The 18,231-nt window shown below is 44.2% G+C and overlaps 1 protein-coding gene across 1 annotated transcript in view; it reads left to right on the top strand.

The window, feature by feature from the left end:
- LOC121270038 (aminopeptidase N-like) overlaps positions 1–18,231 on the top strand; it is a 94,269-nt gene that overhangs the window by 9,915 nt on the left and 66,123 nt on the right. Inside the window, exons 3-5 of the mRNA XM_041175351.1 lie at positions 5,886–6,022; positions 14,845–14,971; positions 16,694–16,848. Coding sequence (XP_041031285.1) covers positions 5,886–6,022; positions 14,845–14,971; positions 16,694–16,848 — 419 coding nt within the window. The remainder of the gene's footprint in view (positions 1–5,885; positions 6,023–14,844; positions 14,972–16,693; positions 16,849–18,231) is intronic.

The following is an 18,231-nucleotide window of genomic DNA, read 5'->3' as shown; positions in this document are numbered from 1 at the left end:
TCAACACTTCCCAACTCCTCACCATTTAAGAAATGCTTTGTATTTTTTCTACCAATGTGAATTACTTCACACTTGTTCACATTATATCCCATCTACCATGTTCTGGCCTACTCACTTAGCCTGTCCCAGTCCTCTTGAAGCTTCCTTGCATCCTCCTCACAACTCACATTCCCACCCAATTTTATGTTATCAGCAAATTTGGAGATATTACATTTTGTCCCCATGTCCAAATCATTGATATAGATTGTGAACAGCTGTGGACCTAGCACTGATCCTTGTGGTACCCCACTAGTAACAGCCTGTCATCCTGAGAATGACCCATTTATTCCTACTCTCTGTTTTTGTTTGTTAACCAATTCTCAATCCATACTAGTATTAGTACCCCTAATCCCAATGCTCTAATTTTGTTTACTAACCTCCTGTGTGGGACCTTATCAAAAGCCTTCTGAAAATCCAAATACACCACATCCAACTGGCTCCCCTTTATGCTACATTCTCAAAAAACTTCAGCAGGGTTCTCAAACATGATTTCCCTTTCATAACCCATGTTGATTCTGCCCCAATTTTACCATTACTTGCTTAGTACCCAGTTATCACATCCTTTATAATAGGTTCCAACATTTTTCCTATTACTGATGTCAAACTAACATGTCTGTAGTTCTCCATTCACCCTCTTCCTTCCTCCTTAAAGAGTGGGGTTACATTTGCTACTTTCCAGTCTGCAGGAACCTTTCTAGAATCTATAGAATTTTGAAAGATAACCACTGATGCATCCACTATCTCTATAGCCACCTCCTTCAACACTCTGAGATGTAGCTCATCTGGCCCAGGGGATTTATCAACCTTCAATCCAGTTAACTTTTCAAGTATGACCTCTTTACTAACACCAATTTCTTTTAGTTCCTCAGTCCATTGGTTGCCTAGTATTCCTGGGAGATTTTCTGTCTTCTCTTCCATGAAGACAGGCCCAAAGTAACTGTTTAGTTTCTCCCCCATTTCCATGTTCTCCACTATAAATTCCTCTGACTACACTTGCAATGGGTCCACATTTGTCCTAGCTAATCATCTCCTCTTCACATGCCTAATGAAGCTTTTACAGTCTAGTTTTTCACTAGCTTGCATTCATGTTCTCTTTTTCCTTTCTTTATCAGTTGCTTGGTCCTCCTGTGCTGGATTCGAAATTTTTCCCAATCCTTGGGTTTACCACATTTTCTGGCAACCTTATAAACCACTACCTTTGATCTAATGCAATGATTAATGTCTTTTGTTAGCCACAATTGATTCACTTTTCCTTTGGGGTTTTGTATCTTATTGGAATGTATATCTGTTGTAGACCGTGTAATACTTCACTAAATACGGTTTGGCTGTTTGTCAACCGTCACATCTTTTAAAGTGTTTTCCCAATCTGCTATAGCCAGCCTGCCCCTCATACCTTTGTAACTTCCCTTTGTGCAGTTTCAATATGAACTATATCACATTTCAAACTTAATGTGAAATTCTGCCACAGATATACAATGAAGTTGCCTAAGGTCCAGTGCTAGGACTACTGCTGTTTTTGATATACATTAATGACTTGTGAATATAAGGCACGATTTTGAATATTTGCAGATGACACAAAACACTGATGGCATGTGTGGTGCAAAGTTTATCTTGGGGTCAAATGACACTAAGATTGCAAACAGCCTGGGTCAACCTCAGTCAGTTGCCCAGGACAGGAGTGGAATCGGTAAGTCGGAAACTGAGTTTGCAAGAGGGACCAGAGACAATGGAACCGGGCAAGAGCAGTTTCACCCAGCTGGACGACAGTGGAAAAGTGTTGGAGGAGGATGATTTGATCAACCATGTTAAAGGTTGCAGAAAGATCGGGAAGGATGAGAAGGGAAAGCTTACTTTTTTAGGTCACATATGATAGCTTTTGTAATTTCATTAAAGGCCATTTCAGCATTGTGGCAGGTTGGAAACCTGATTGGAGGAATCAAACAAAGAATTCAAGGGGAAAATGAGCATGGATTTGGGAGCTGACATCACATTTAAGAACTTTTGAGGGGACAGGGAGGTTGGAGATGGGGAGGTAGTTTGCAAAGACCATGGCCTCAAGGATTGTTTTTTTTTGAAGGGAGGAGCAATGAAGTCAGTTTTGAAGAAGAGAGGGATGGAACCTGAAGAGAGTTGGTAACAATAGCAGCTAACATGGTAACCAGAAGGGTTCGGCGGTCAGCACTTTAATGGGAATAGGGTTAAGGGCGAAGGAGGTGGGTCTCATGGACAGGATAAGCTCAGAGAGGGCATAGGAGTGATAAGGGAGAACCTAGAGAAAGATGTAAGCCAAAAAAGCAGTTAACAAAGCTTATGGGCCCTGGGTTTTATAAATAATGCCACAGTGGATATAGAAATATTAACAATCTGGATCTCACTTTCAGTTTTAATGGAAGTATAGAAGCTTGACACCATCCAGGACAAAGCAGCCCGCTTGATTGGCACCACATCCACAAACATTCACTCCCTCCACCACTGATGCACAGTAGCAGCAGGGTGTACCATCCACAAGATGCACTGCAGAAATTCACCAAGGCTCCTTAGACAGCACCTTCCAAACCCATGACCACTACATGAAGGACAAGGGCAGCAGATAGATGGGAACACCACCACCTGGAAGTTTCCCTCCAAGTCACTCACCATCTTGACTTGGAAATATATCGCTGTTCCTTCACTGTGGCTGGGTCAAAATCCTGGAACTCCCTCCCTAACAGCACTGCAGGTGTACCTACACCACAGGGACTGCAGCAGTTCAAGAAGGCAGCTCACCACCACCACCCCGTCAAGAGCAATTAGGGATGGTCAATAAATGTTGGCCTAGCCGCGATATCCACATCCCATGAATGAATAATTTAAAAAATATATTATACTTAAATGACTAACCAGCTTCCTAGGAGTGGTTGGTAACAAGCTCTCCACTACTTGGTGGTGTTCCCATGTATCTGTTTTAAATTTTACCCTAGTCAAGGCTTTCTGAAGAAGCTGTGAAGATTGCTGAATCCAGCTCATCTGGGCTTAATCAATAGAAACATAAGAGCATAAAAGCCTGGATGTTATACTAAGCCTTTCTAAAAGACTCGTTTGGTGCCAGCTGGAGTATTGGAAGGGTGTGAGGCTGTGGAGAGGGTACAAAAGAGTTTTACGAGGACTGTTCACAGCAGCTGAACAACTATTTAACACTCCAAGGGACGATAATTGGCTGAAGATGGGACTTCCGCCCCACACTCAGGTCCTCCCCACCCTGCCTCAGAGCTGCCAGCCAATCTGATTGGCCAGCAGCTCTGTTGCCCCGGCAACGCCAATGGCAGCAGTGGCCAGATTCTAAGTTCTGGATTCCAGGGCCAGGTAAGTGCAGGGGGTGGTCTCACGGTGGGGAGGGGAGGTCTGGTGGGGGTTTTTTTATTATTCTTTCATGGGATGTAGGCACTGCCAGCATTTGTTGCCCATCCCTAACTGCCCTTGAACTGAGTGGCCTGCCACACCTTTTCAGAGGGCAGTTAAGTTAACCATATTGATGTGGGTCTGGAGTCACATGTAGCCCAGACTGGGTAAGCAGATTTCCTTCTCTAAAGGGCTTTTATGAACCAGATGGGAATTTATGACAAGCAACAATGGTTTCATGATCACCATCACTGAAAATATCTTTCAATTCCAGATTTTATTAATTGAATTTAAATTCCACCAGCTGCCATTGTGGGATTGGAATCCATGTCCCCAGATCAGTAGCCTGGGCCTTTAGCTAAAAGAGACATTACCACTACACCACCGTCTCCCCAGCACTTGGGGAAATGGAAGTTGGGGGTCTTAGAGAGGTCTTGATGGTGAGGCCAGTGGGTGGGAGCAACCCTGGATAGGGGGAATGAGGTGGGGAGCACAGGGGGTGCAGACCCCAGGGGTGGGAGGCTGATAAGTAAATGGGGCCTTTGAGGCTAGTGCAAACCCCCACTTGCTGCCGGAGGGCTGAGCAGGGTGTCATGCCAGCTGCCCTCCACCCTGAACTCCTCAAAATTGAGACCGGGCCACTCAAGGTGAGGGTGGGTGGACTGCCCTAGACCTTGACCATCCCACATAAAATGGTGGACAGGTCAGGGCGAGTATCTGCAAGAGAATTTTGCGCTGCTCCTCCTGCAAACCTGCCAGCAATGGACTGTAAAATTCTGCTCTGAATTGCCCACTTCAAGGTCTCAATTGTTATGGGGCTGGGAGACCAACCATGAACCTTCCCTCCCAGATTTGATTGGGGCAGGAGGCAGGAAGGTGCCCAATTAAATGAGCCCCAACCTCCAGACTTGTCTTAGAAGAGGGCGTTAAATTCTGCCCATTAACTCTGTTTCTCTCTCCACAGATGCTGCCAGAGTATTTCAAAGATCTTCTGTTTCATTTCAGATTTGCAGCTTCCGCTGGATTTTGCTTTAATGACATAAAGAAAAATCTTCAGACACAATGAGGGTTAGGATTTGGAAATTATTGCCTGGGAGGATGGTAGAAACAGATTCTGTGGCAGCTTTCAGAGAGCAAATGGATAAATACTTGAAGGAGAAAAAAGTTACAGGAAAATAGAGAAAGAGCGAGGCAGTTAGACTAACTGGCCCATTCTCTGACAGAGGCAGTACAGTCTTAATGGGTTGAATTACCTCTTCTATGCTGTACAATTCTACAAACATTAAATTGTAGCCATATAAACACTGTGGCTACAAGAGCAGGTCAGAGGCTAGGAATCCTTCAGCAATTAACTCACCTCCTGACTCCCCAAAGCCTGTACAGCATAAAATGGCTGGCCCTTGGAGCTGGTGGGATGTGTTCCACATGCTTTACAGAAACACTTAATTTTCCTTGAACTTGAAATTCACCATAGCCATTTATTATTGCCCACACAAGTTACAAGCCTAAATATTTAATCAGACTTTATCTTCATTTTTTGTGCGATTCTTTCATGTTTGACATAAAGAACAAAAATGTTAAATATGATTGCCCTAAATTTTAATTAGCAAACTATCTATTTTAATACCCAAGTCAGGAGTGTGATGGAATACTCCCCACTTGCCTGGGTGAGTGCAGCTCCGACAACACTTAAGAAGCTCAGCACCATCCAGGACAAAGCAACCCCTTGATTGGCACCACAACCACAAACCTTCACTCCCTCCACCACCGACACACATTGGCAGCAGTGTGTACCATCCACAAGATGCACTGCAGGAATTCATCAAGGCTCCTTAGACAACACCTTCTGAACCCACGACCATTACCACCTAGAAGGGCAAGGGCAGGGGATGGTTGGGAACACCACCACCTGGAAGTTCCCCTCCAAGCCTCTCACCATCCTGACTTCGAAATATATCGCCGTTCCTTCACTGTCGCTGGGTCAAAATCCTGGAACTCTCTCCCTAACAGCACTGTGGGTGTACCTGCACCACATGGACTGCAACAGTTCAAGAAGGCAGCTCACCACCACCTTCTCAAGAGCAATTAGGGATGGGCAATAAATGCTGGCCCAGCCAGTGACACCCACATCTCGTGAATGAATAAAAAATAATTAATTGAGATACAAAAGATAGTGAAAATCAAATCAAATAAAACAAATTAAATGCAATTAAATGATTTGTAGGAAATTAAATATAATATTGAGAACAATATGAGCAGATTATGTTAAATTGGCAAGGACTCCTTGCTCAATCAATTCCATTGAGAATGAATGTTGTTCCATCCTAGAGCTTCTGGTGGGATCTTTGTGCGTCAAGTGGCTACTGCGGTACCAAACTAACAGTAGTGGTACTTCAGACTAATTCTTTAAGCATCAAGCACTTCTGAGTTTTTCTTGAGATACAATGAAGTTCTTTGCTTTATTGCAGATAATTACACCGTAACAGAAAATAAGATCAATTGGAAAGTTACTACATTTAATCAAACACCCAAGATGTCTACTTATCTACTTGCTTTCATTGTTTCTGACTTTGAGTATCTGAATGAAATTGCAAATGGAACTTTGGTAAGAGATCAGAACTTAGTTATCCTTAAATTTGAAATGTGAAATTTCCTTTGGGGTCTCGTTGTTCCACCAGGATTAGTGAACTGATTACTTAGAGCCTTTGATTCTTTGATATAGGTGAGAGCAATTCTGTGTGACTTGCCCAGTGAGATTCTTCACTCTATGTCGTGTGGCAAGACAAATGCTCACCATCTGGGAATCAAAGGTAGCATTTGACACGATAATCAGAAACTAAAATGGTGTCATTCTCTCAGCAGCACTCTGCAGGGAATTACAAAAAAGGATTTTTCACAATCATGTTGTGTCATATGCTGTATGTTCAGTAGGTCTCACAAAGAGGTTCTGTCATGTTTGGTTAAATTTGAAGTGTTTATTGATAACACAAAACTATGTAGATATACACAGGGTATAGTCCAAGCTAGGAGCAAACCCCATACTGGCTTCTAAACCGGTCTCTATCCAGTCCAGAACTCTCTCTAGACTCTGGTAGTGTGTCTCTTCACATCACATTGTGGGTGGAACTGTACCCAGTCTCACATTAACCTTTACTATACCAGAGACTCTTATACCACATACTTTACATAATCCCTAATCTTTGATATGCACAAAAATGGAACATTGTCCCTCGAGTATCATTACTTTGGGCTTTAAGTCTTGTGATGGGATAAATCCATGTGTAATAGTGACCTACCCAAGGTTGGGTCCTCTGCTCATTTCTCCACAATTCATGTTTTCCTCTTCAGCTGACTGCATTCCAATAGTATTTCATTGGCCGTGAAGTACTGAAATTACCTGAGGTTGTGAAAGGTGTTACAAAATGCAAGTTCCTCATTACTCTGTCCTGTAGTAGTGAGCTGCCCAAAGGCAGGTCCCCTGTTCATTTCTCCACACCTCGTTGTCCTGTGTTTTCCACTTCAGTTGCTGCTCCCATTTTGAATTTCAATGAGCAATATGACAAGGGAAAAGAATACATGACAAAAACAAAAATAAAAATATCTGGAAAAACTCAGCAGATCTGACAGCATCTGCAGAGAGGAACACAGTTAACGTTTCCAGTCCGTATGACTAAGGAAAAATAAGTTTTTTGTTTTTGTTTTTGTTTTGGATTTCCAGCATCCGCAGTTTTTTGCTTTTATAAAAGAATACATGAGTTGGTTTCCTGTTGCCTTCCTCACGCACTTAAAGGAAATACAAGTCCTCTTCCTGAAGAATCCTCCGCCCGTAAGCAGCCCATGTCCCTCGAGGTTCTAGCCATTCCACTATTCACTGTTTCCACCATTGGCCTTGACGCAAAACCCTGAGCATGGGACCCTTCCCTGGACCTGGGGTAATTGCAAAAAGGTAGGGACGACCATCGTCTGAGATCTTGCTTGAGCCAGCTACTCTACAATCCATATATCACAATGCTCAGATCCCTATGCATTGGACACTGAAGTAAGGGTGCAAAACCGGGGGTTGGGAGCTGGATTTTAGCACTCATCTTATATTAAACAGCTGCCAACCTGAAACAAGAATCCAGAGCCAATGGGGCGGGGGCATTGGGGAAGCTTCACATTTCAGAACGGGACAATCTCCAACCCCCAATCTTGCTCCTTCTGACCTCACAGAGCTTCAAACGAACTGGCAGGACCTCTGCTCTGGTTCAGCATCTTCTACTGGCTTTGAGGTGTGTTCTCTGTCAGCTGCCTGAATACCTGAGGGACAGTTTGGTTTAAACACCAATAAAATGCTATCACATACATATGCAATGCTAACATGTTAGCTAGCATTTGTTTAACTGTATTGTATGTGGCTTCACGATCCTCTTGTCTTTTTTAGATTACTTTCTGAACACAGGATACAGAAATTGGGAAAGGGAAACAGACTAGAATAGTGAGATCACAAGCTGTGGGTAGTTTAGAAACATACAAAATAGGAACAGGAGTAGGTCATTCAGCCCTTTAAGCCTGCTCTGCCATTCACTATGATTATGGCTGGTCCTCTATCTCAATGCTGTACTCCCACACTCTTCCCATACCCCTTTAAGCCTTTAGAGTCCAGAAATCTATCTATTTCTTTCTTAAATATATTCAGTGACTTGACCTCCACAGCTTTCTGTGCTAGAGAATTCCATATGTTCACCACCCTCTGAGTGAAGAGGTTTCTCCTCATCTCAGTCCTAAATGGTCTAGCCTGTATCCTGAGACTGTGACCCCTTGTTCTAGACTCCCCCAGCCAGAGGAAACATCATCCCTGCATCCAGTCTGTTAACCCCTTTCAGAATTTTATACGTTTCAGTGAGATCCCTTCTCGTTCTTTTAAGCTCCAGTGAACACAGGCCTAGTCGGCCCAATCTTTCCTCATATGATAATCCTGCCATCCCAGTAAACAGTCTGGTGAACCTTCGCTGCGCTCCCTCTATCCTTTCTTAGGTAAGGAGACCAAAATTGCACACAATACTCCAGGTGAGGTCTCTCCAAGGCCCTGTACAGCTGCAGTAAGACATCCTTGCTCCTGTACTCAAGTCCTCTCGCAATGAAGGCCAACATACCATTTGCCTTCTTAACTGCTTGCTGCACCTGCATGCTTGCTTTCATTGATTGGTGTACAAGGACACCCAGGTCCCTTTGTACATCAACATTTCCCAATCTATCACCATTTAAATAATACTCTGCCATTCTGTTTTTCCTACCAGAGTGGTTAACTTCACACTTATCCATGTTTTACTGCATCTGCCATGTTTTTGCCCACTCACTCAATGTGTTAAATCGCCTTGAAGCCCCTTAACATCCTCCTCATCGCTCACCTTTCCACCACGTTTCATGTTGTTAGCAAACTAGGAAATATTACATTTGGTTCCCTTTTCCAAATAATTGACATCTATTGTGAATGGCTGGGGCACAAGCACCGATCCCTGCGGTACCCCACTAGTCACCACCTGCCATTCCGAAAAAGACCCATTTATTCCTACTCTCTGTTTATTGTCTGCTAACCAATTCTCAATCCATGCCAATATATTATCCCCAATCCCATGTACTTTAACTTTACACATTAACCTCTTAAGTGAGACTTTATCAAAAGCTTTCTGAAAATCCAAATTTACCACATCTACTGGTTCTCCCTTGTCTATTCTGAAAGTTACATCCTTAAAGAACTCCAATAGGTTTGTCAAACAGGATTTTCCTTTCATGAATCCATGTTGACTTTGTCTAATCCCGTTGATGTTTTCTAAGTGTCCTGTTATCACATTCTTTATAAAGATTCTAGCATTTTCCCTACTACTGATGTTAGGCTAACTGGTCCGTAATTCCATGTTTTCTCCTTCCCTACTTTTTTAAATAGTGGGGTTACATTTGCCATTCTCCAATCTGCTGGGACTGTTCCAGAATCTATAGAATTTTGGGAGATGACAACCAACACATCCACTATTTCTATGGCCACCTCCTTTATTACCCTGGGATATAGATTACCAGGCCCTTTGAATTTATCGGCTTTCAGTCCCCTTAATTTCTCCAGCACTGTTTTTTTAGTAATACTGATTTCCTTCAATTCCTCCTTCTTGCTAGACCTTTGGTTCCCTAGCATTTCTGGGAAGTTATTTGTGTCTTTCTCTGTGAAAACAGAACTAAAGTTTAATTGCTCTGCCATTTCCTTGTTCTCTATTATAAATTCTCTCGTTTCAGACATTTCTCTTCATTAATCTTTTTCTTTTTACATACTTATAGAAGCTTTTACTGTCTGCTTGTATGTTCCTTGCAATTTGCTCTCATACTCTATTTTCCCCCTTAATCAATCTCTTGGTCCTCCTTTGCTGAATTATAATCTGCTCCCAATCCTCAGGCTTGCTACTTTTTCTAGCAACTTTATATAACTTCCCTTTGGATCTAATACTGTCCTTAATTTATTTTGTTAGCTATGGTTGGGCTGCTTTTTCTGTTGTGTTTTTGCACCAGAAAGGAATGTACAACTGTTGCAATGCATACATTCGTTCCTTAAATATTAGACATTGCTTATCCACCTTTTAACGAAGTTCCTCAATCTATCTTAGCCAACTCACACCTCGTACCTTTGTAGTTTCATTTGTTAAGATTTAGGACACCAGTTTCAAATCAGACTACTTCACTTTTCATCCTAATGTAGAATTTGATCATGTTATGGTCACTGTTCCCTAAAGGACCCCACATAACAGGATTATTAATTAACCCCTTCTTATTGCACAATGCCAAATCCAGGATAGCTTGTTCCCTAGTCGGTTCCTCAACATACTGGTCTAAAAAAACCATCTCGTACACACTCCAGGAATTCATCCACCACAGTATTAATGCTAATTTCGTTCACCCGGTCTATATGTAGATTAAAGTCACCCATGATTATTATAGCACCCTTGTTACATGCATCTCTAATTTCCTGTTTAATGCCATCCCTACCTTATCACTACTGTTTGGAGGCCTATAGACAACTCCCACTAATGTTTCCCACCCCTTGTTGCTTCTTAGCTCCACCCAGACTGATTCTACATCTAGATTTTCTGAGCCAATATCCTCTCTCACTATCGCACTGATTTCATCTTTAACTAACAACGCCAAGCCACCTCCTTTTCCTTTTTGTCTCCATCTTAAATATCGAGTACCCTTGGATATTCAGTTCCATAAGATCATAAGACATAGGAGCAGAAATTAGGCCACTTGGCCCATCGAGTCTGCTCCGCCATTCAGTCATGCCTGATAAGTTTCTCAACCCCATTCTCCCGCCTTCTCCCCATAACCTTTAATCCCCTTACCAATCAAGAACCTATCTATCTTGGTCTTAAATACACTCAATGACCTGGCCTCCACAGCCTTCTGTGGCAATGAATTTCATAGATTAACCACTCTTTGGCTAAAGAAGTTTCTCCTCATCTCTGTTCTAAAAGGTCTTCCCTTTACTCTGAGGCTGTGCCTCGGGTCCTAGTCTCTCCTACTAATGGAAACATCTTCCCCACATCCACTCTATCCAGGCCTTTCAGTATTCTGTAAGTTTCAATCAGAGCCCCCCTCATCCTTCTAAACTCCATCGAGTATAGACCCAGAGTCCTCAAACGTTCCTCATATGTTAAGCCTTTCATTCCTGGGATCATTCTTGTGAACCTCCTCTGGACCCTCTCCAGGGCCAGCACATCCTTCCTGAGATACGGGGCCCAAAATTGCTCACAATATTCTAAATGTGGTCTGACCAGAGCCTTATAAAGCCTCAGCAGCACATCCCTGCTTTTATATTCTAATCCTCTCGAAATAAATGCAAATATTGCATTTGCCTTCCTAACTACCGACTCAACCTGCAAGTTAACCTTAAGAGAATCCTGGACTAGAACTCCCAAGTCCTTTTGCACTCCAGACTTCTGAATTCTCTCCCCATTTAGAAAATAGTCTATGCCTCTATTCTTCCTACCAAAGTGCATGACCTCACACTTCCCCACGTTGTATTCCGTCTGCCACTTCTTTGCCCATTCTCCTAATCTGTCCAAATCCTTCTGCAGCCTCCCCGCCTCCTCAATACTACCTGTCCCTCCACCTATCTTTGTATCATCTGCAAACTTAGCCAGAATGCCCTCAGTTCCTTCATCTAGATCATTAATGTATAAAGTGAAAAGTTGTGGTCCCAACACTGACCCCTGCGGAACTCCACTAGTCACCGGCCGCCATCCTGAGAAGGACCCCCTTATCCCCACTCTCTGCCTCCTGCCAGACAGCCAACCTTCTATCCATGCTAGTACCTTGCCTCTAACACCAAGGGCTCTTATCTTACTGAGCAGCCTCCTATGCGGCACCTTGTCAAAGGCCTTCTGGAAGTCCAAATAGGTAACATCCATTGGCTCTCCTTTGTCTAACCTACTTGTTACCTCCTCAAAGAATTTTAACAGATTTGTCAGGCATTACCTCCCCTTGATGAAACCATGCTGACTTTGCCCTATTTTACCATGCACTTCCAAGTATTCTGAAATCTCATCCTTAATAATGGACTCTAAAATCTTACCAACGACCGAGGTCAGGCTAATTGGCCTGTAATATCCCATCTTTTGCCTCACTCCCTTCCGAAACAGGTGGTTACATTAGCGACTTTCCAGTCCTCTCGGACCCTCCCTGACTCCATTGATTCCTGAAAGATCGCCACTAACGTCTCCACTATCCCTTCAGCTATCTCCTTCAGAACTCTGAGGTGTAATCCATCTGGTCCAGGTGATTTATCCACCTTCAGACCTTTCAGTTTTCCTAGCACCTTCTCCTTGGTAATGGCCACCACACTCACCTCTGCCCCCCGACTCTCTTGAACTTTGGGGATGTTACTCGTGTCTTCCACTGTGAAGACTGATGCCAAGTACCTATTTAGTTCCTCCGCCATTTCTTTGTTCCCCACTACTACTTCTCTAGCATTATTTTCCAGCAGTCCAATGTCCACTTTTGCCTCTCTCTTACCCTTTATATATCTAAAAAATTTCTTGCAATCTTCTTTTATATTACTGGCTAGTTTACCCTCATATTTAATCTTCTCCCTCCTTATTTCATTTTTAGTTGTCCTCTGTTGGTCTTTGTAGGCTTCCCAATCCCCTGGTTTCCCACTGCTCTTCGCCGCATTCTATGCTTTCTCTTTAGCTTTTATGCTGTCCCTGACTTCCCTTGTCAGCCATGATTGCCTCGTCCTCCCTTTAGTACGCTTCTTCTTCCTAGGGATGAATTTTTGCTGTGTCTCCCAAATTACTCCCAGAAACTCCTGCCATTGCTGTTCCACTGTCTTTCCTGCTAGGTTCATCTCCCAGTCAATTCTGGCCAGCTCCTCCCTCATACCTCTGTAGTTGCCTTTATTCAACTGTAATACCATTACATCTGATTCCAGCTTTTTCCTCTCAGATTGCAGGGTAAATTCTATCATGTTATGGTCACTTCCTCCTAAGGGTTCCTTCACCTTAAGCTCCCTTATCAAATCAGCCTCATTACACATCACTAAATCTAGAATTGCCTGTTCCCTAGTGGACTCCACCACAAGCTGCTCCAAAAAGCCATCTCGTAGACATTCCACAAATCCCTGTTGTTGGGATCCACTACCAACCTGATTTTCCCAGTCTACCTGCATATTGAAATCCCCCATGATCACTGTAACCTTGCCTTTCTTACACGCCTTTTCTAACTCCTGGTGTATCTTGTGCCCCACATCCTGACTACTGTTCGGAGGCCTGTACATAACTCCCATTATGGTTTTTTACCTTTGCGGTTTCTCAACTCTACCCACACAGATTCTACATCATCTGACCCTACGTCATTTCTTGCTATCGATTTAATTTCATTTCTTACTAACAAAGCAACCCCACTCCCTCTGCCAACCTGCCCATCTTTTCGACAGGATATATATCCTTGGATATTTAGCTCCCAGTCCTGATCCCCTTGCAGCCATGTCTCCGTGATGCCCACCACATCATATCTGCCAATTTCAATCTGCGCCACAAGCTCATTTACCTTATTTCGTATACTGCGTGCATTCAGATACAACACCTTCAGTCCTGTCTTTCCTGTCCCCTTTCTCATTGTAGTTGGATGTTTTAAATGTGAAGATATGCTCCTTTATGCTGCTGTAGCTACTTCGATCACAACCCCAACAGTCAAAATAGGTGAGAGTCAGAGGGTCAGATGATTGAAACCTGAGGAAACAGACATTGTGATTGTGTTCTTTAATTGGACAATGGGTATAAACCAATAATTGATCTCGAGAAATTCTGTGGTTTAGGATGATAGAAAAGTTTATGTGAAGAGGTGCAGTTAGACAGGTGGTGTAGAGAGAATTCAGGAGGCACTTGGGCTGATCTAGAGGGTGGTGATATGCATAATTGCTGCTTCTACCCACGGCATAAATGGGATAATATAATTCTCAATCATACCTTTAAAGACCATTGCTGAAATGTTTAATGTATCAAGTCTTGTGTGTGCAGAATCACTGCCACAATGGATCAATGTTGAATCATTTGATATTAGGGTTTCTGAGTGAAGTCCCTGCTCCATTAAGAGGGCAAGGAAAGGTCTCGGAATGACAGGGCCCTGATTTCCATATATTTACAAGACAGTTTCTGGGTCAGGCAGAATCCTCACCTGCTTGGCTCTGAATTCCCCAGGGCACATCCAGTGGACTTCTCATCAGCGCACCACTTACATATAGATCCTGGGATTGGGGATCAAGTCCATGCCTCCCTGCCTTGGCCCCAGTAGCAGCTACAGGCTCCCTAGCCGCACATACAATCTTTTCCAGAGTCCTCTCTGTTTGACTGGGCAGCCAATCTGGTAACTGGGGTGGTCTCTGGGTGAGGAATCTGTGAAGGAGATAAGAGCCAGGCTTTGGAATTAAAGCTGCCCAGTAGCTGGGAAAAACCACCTGAAGCTTTGTCCTGCCCATTTACACAACCCACCCTGTCAATCAATAGTGGGGCCTGTTTCACCTAAAAGAAGTGCCCCCTGGAGAATATTCTGTGCAGCCACTGAACTGGACAGTACTGTAGACTACAGATCCTTTAATACACATTGATGCTACTCTTTATTTTAATAACTAACTATCTTTCCTCTATAGCGGCACAGTGACATTCCTAATGTAAAGCCATGACACATTTGTCATACTCCTCTCCTGGTAAGAGGTGAAATGTTTATCACTTCCACAGAGAGATTGTTTTGTACAGTTTGGAATGGTCTCACTATCAGGAAATGCCTTTGTACTGTGATGTAAGACCAGAATTCTTCTTCTGGGCTTCAATTCCTTCCAAGCAGGAGATGGTATGAAATGAACCCTTGAATTGATATAAGATTTCTAAACAATGTCATCTTTTGAAGATCCGCATTTGGGCAAGAAAACAGGCAATTGATGAAGGACAGGGAAACTACGCATTAAACGTTACTGGGAAAATTCTACAGTTTTTTGAAAGTTACTACAACATTACCTATCCACTTCCAAAATCAGGTCTGTTTTTTTTTTGAACATGTTCTCTGATAACAGTGTTTTCTTCAACTATAAATGTTTTATGTTGTTTTCGCAATATTCAGCAATTGAGGCGATGTAGATTTTCCTTCAATATTGGTTTTCAATCTGACATCGGAAAGCTCCCGTTTTTAAACAAAATTCTCTTATGCATCCACTTCTCCAATCAGTACCAGCTATGTTTTAGGAGCAATTATTCTTGAAGCCTGTGTGATTATACTTTATTATTTCCAGAATTCCCTCAGAGCCCTGGACTCAACACTGAATTTAACTATTTCACCTCGTAACCACTGTTCCCATTTGTTCAGAAGGCAGAAGAGAAACTCCAACAGGGTGAGGGGGAAGAGAGGTTAAATGTAGCGCTGCAGCCATTCAAGGAGGCAGCTCACTACCACCTTCTCGAGGGCAATTAGGGATGGGCAATAAATGCTGGCCTAGCCAGCAATGCCCACATCCTGCTTCTCCAGACCCATCTTCTGTTTCTTTTCTTACTGCCCCCTGTCGCTTTGCACCATCATCCCTTTCCTCACTTAACCTCTCCTCCCTTTCACCCTTTCAGAGTTTCCCTTCTGTTCTTTCCTTCGACCCTCCTACCACCCCCTTATTTTGTACTTGTTTAAAAGCAGCTACATCTTTAACTCACCCTAGTTCTGATGAAGGGTCACTGACCTGAAACATTAACTCTGTTTCTCTCTGCAGAGAGACTTTGCTTGGCTCAAATTGAACACCCACATCTGGGAGTGTCAGTTAGCTCCAGTTACCAACTGTAAATTTTAGCTGCATTGAGAATGTGGAGGGAGGGAGTGTCCTCTGAGGATAAACTCGATGTAAGTTAATGAAGTTCCCAGGGAGAAAGATCAATGTAATAATTCAATGTCTTCATCCACTGCTCTGTGTGACCCACTCTCCTCCATGGGCTGATACCAGGAACATCCCTGTGGGGCTGAGGCGCCTTTGCCCATTATAGCACCTCTGGAAATCCTGCTGTTGTCACAGTGACATTGAGTCTCCATCTCCGCTTGCCTGTACCTACAGTAGGTTTATTTCATGTCCTAACATTAACAAGAGGATTTGCACATAATTGTGCAACACCCAAGAAGCTTGACACCATCCAGGACAAAGCAGTCTGCTTGATTGGCACCACATCCACAAACATTCACGCCCTCCGCCATCACTGACACACAGTAGCAGCAGTGTGTGTACCCTCTACAAGATGCACTGCAGGAACTCACCAAGGCTGCTTAGACAGCACCTTCCAAACCCACAATCACTACCATCTAAAAGGACAAGGGCAGCAGATAGATGGGAACACCACCACCTGGAAGTTCGCCTCCAAGTCACTCACCAACCTGACCTGGAAATATATCGTCGTTCCTTCACTGTCGCTGGGTCAAAATCCTGGAACTCCCTTCCTAACAGCACTGTGGGTGCACCTACACCATATGGGCTGCACTGGTTCAACAAGGCAGTTCACCACCACCTTCTCAAGGGCAACTAGGGATGGGCAATAAATGCTGGCCCAGCCAGTGATGCCCATATTCCATAAAATAATTTTAAAAAAATTGGTATTTGTAGAGTAATTGTTAATGCATCAGAGAATTTATAACTGTCGCATCAATAACTGGACACTAATGAACACAACGTTGTCTGCATCACCCATGGACTGTCTATAAAGATTATGGTCTTCGTGTTTCATGTTTCTAGACCAGATTGCGCTTCCTGATTTTAATGCTGGTGCAATGGAGAACTGGGGTCTTGTCACCTACCGTGAGACAGCACTCCTATATCACCCCGACCTGTCGTCTGCTGGCAACAAGGAGAGAGTTCTAAAGGTCATTGCACATGAACTGGCTCATCAGGTACAAATATGATATTTGGTTCCATCAGACTAGATTAATCAAGTGTAAGTTTAACTCATTTGTAGCACGCATACTTCTAAGTTGGAAGGTTGTGTGTTGATTCAGAACTATCAATTTTGGCACAATTCATTGCAGTACTGAGGGAGTGCTGCACTGTTGGAGGGTCAGTACTGAGGTAGCGCCGCACTGTCGGAGGGTCAGTACTGAGGGAGTGCCACACTGTCGGAGGGTCAGTACTGAGGGAGTGCCGCACTGTTGGAGGGTCAGTACTGAGGGAGCGCCACGTTGTCAGAGGGTCAGTACTGAGGTAGCGCCACACTGTTGGAGGGTCAGTATTGAGGGAGTGCCACACTGTCGGAGGGTCAGTACTGAGGTAGCGCCGCACTGTCGGAGGGTCAGTTCTGAGGGAGTGCCACGCTATCGTAGGTTCAGTACTGAGGGAGCGCTACACTGTTGGAGGGTCAGTACTGAGGGAGTGCCACGCTATCGTAGATTCAGTACTGAGGGAGCGCTGCACTGTCGGAGGGTCAGTACTGAGGGAGTGCCGCACTGTCGGAGGGTCAGTACAGAGGGAGTGCTGCACTGTTGGAGGGTCAGTACTGAGTGAATGCTGCACTGTCAGAGGGTCAGTACTGAGCGAGTGCTGCACTGTCAGATGGTCAGTACTGAGGGAGCACTGCACTGTCGGAGGATCAGTACTGAGGGAGCGCTGTACTGTTGGAGGGTCAGTACTGAGGGAGCACTGCACAGGCGGAGGGTCAGTACTGAGGGAGTGCCGCACTGTCGGAGGGTCAAGTACTGAGGGTGTGCCGCACTGTTGGAGGGTCAGTACTGAGGGAGTGCTGCACTGTTGAAGGGTCAGTACTGAGGGAGTGCTGCACTGTCAGAGGGTCAGTAATGAGGGAGTGCTGCACTGTTGGAGGGTCAGTACTGAGAGAGTGCTGCACTGTCAGAGGGTCAGTACTGAGGGAGTGCTGCACGGTTGGAGGGTCAGTACTGAGGGAGTGCTGCACTGTCAGAGGGTCAGTACTGAGGGAGTGCTGCACTGTCTGGGAGTCAGTACTCAAAATACCTTTTTCCCAGCTCTTCTGCCGCCACCCTCAGTGCCTCTTCCCCCCTCTGCCCCCCTACCACCCACCCCCATCTCCCATTCTCCACTGCTCCCTGTCCTTGCCTCTGCCCACCTTTCTTACCCTAGTCCTTGGGATCTGTTCTTCTGGCTTTGTTCCTGGCTTCACTGGTGCTGAACTCTCACTGAAGTCCTGGACTCCATCTTGTGGCAGAGGTTGGTCAGTGCAGGTAGCTCTGGGACTTCAGGTGAAAACTGCACTGACCAACCTCTGCCACAAGATAGAGCCTGATCATCCTAAAAGAACTGTAAAA

This window comes from Carcharodon carcharias, chromosome 26 (genome assembly GCF_017639515.1).
Source record: "Carcharodon carcharias isolate sCarCar2 chromosome 26, sCarCar2.pri, whole genome shotgun sequence".
Classification (NCBI taxonomy): Eukaryota; Metazoa; Chordata; class Chondrichthyes; order Lamniformes; family Lamnidae; genus Carcharodon; species Carcharodon carcharias.
This window is presented reverse-complemented; position numbering and strand designations above follow the sequence as displayed.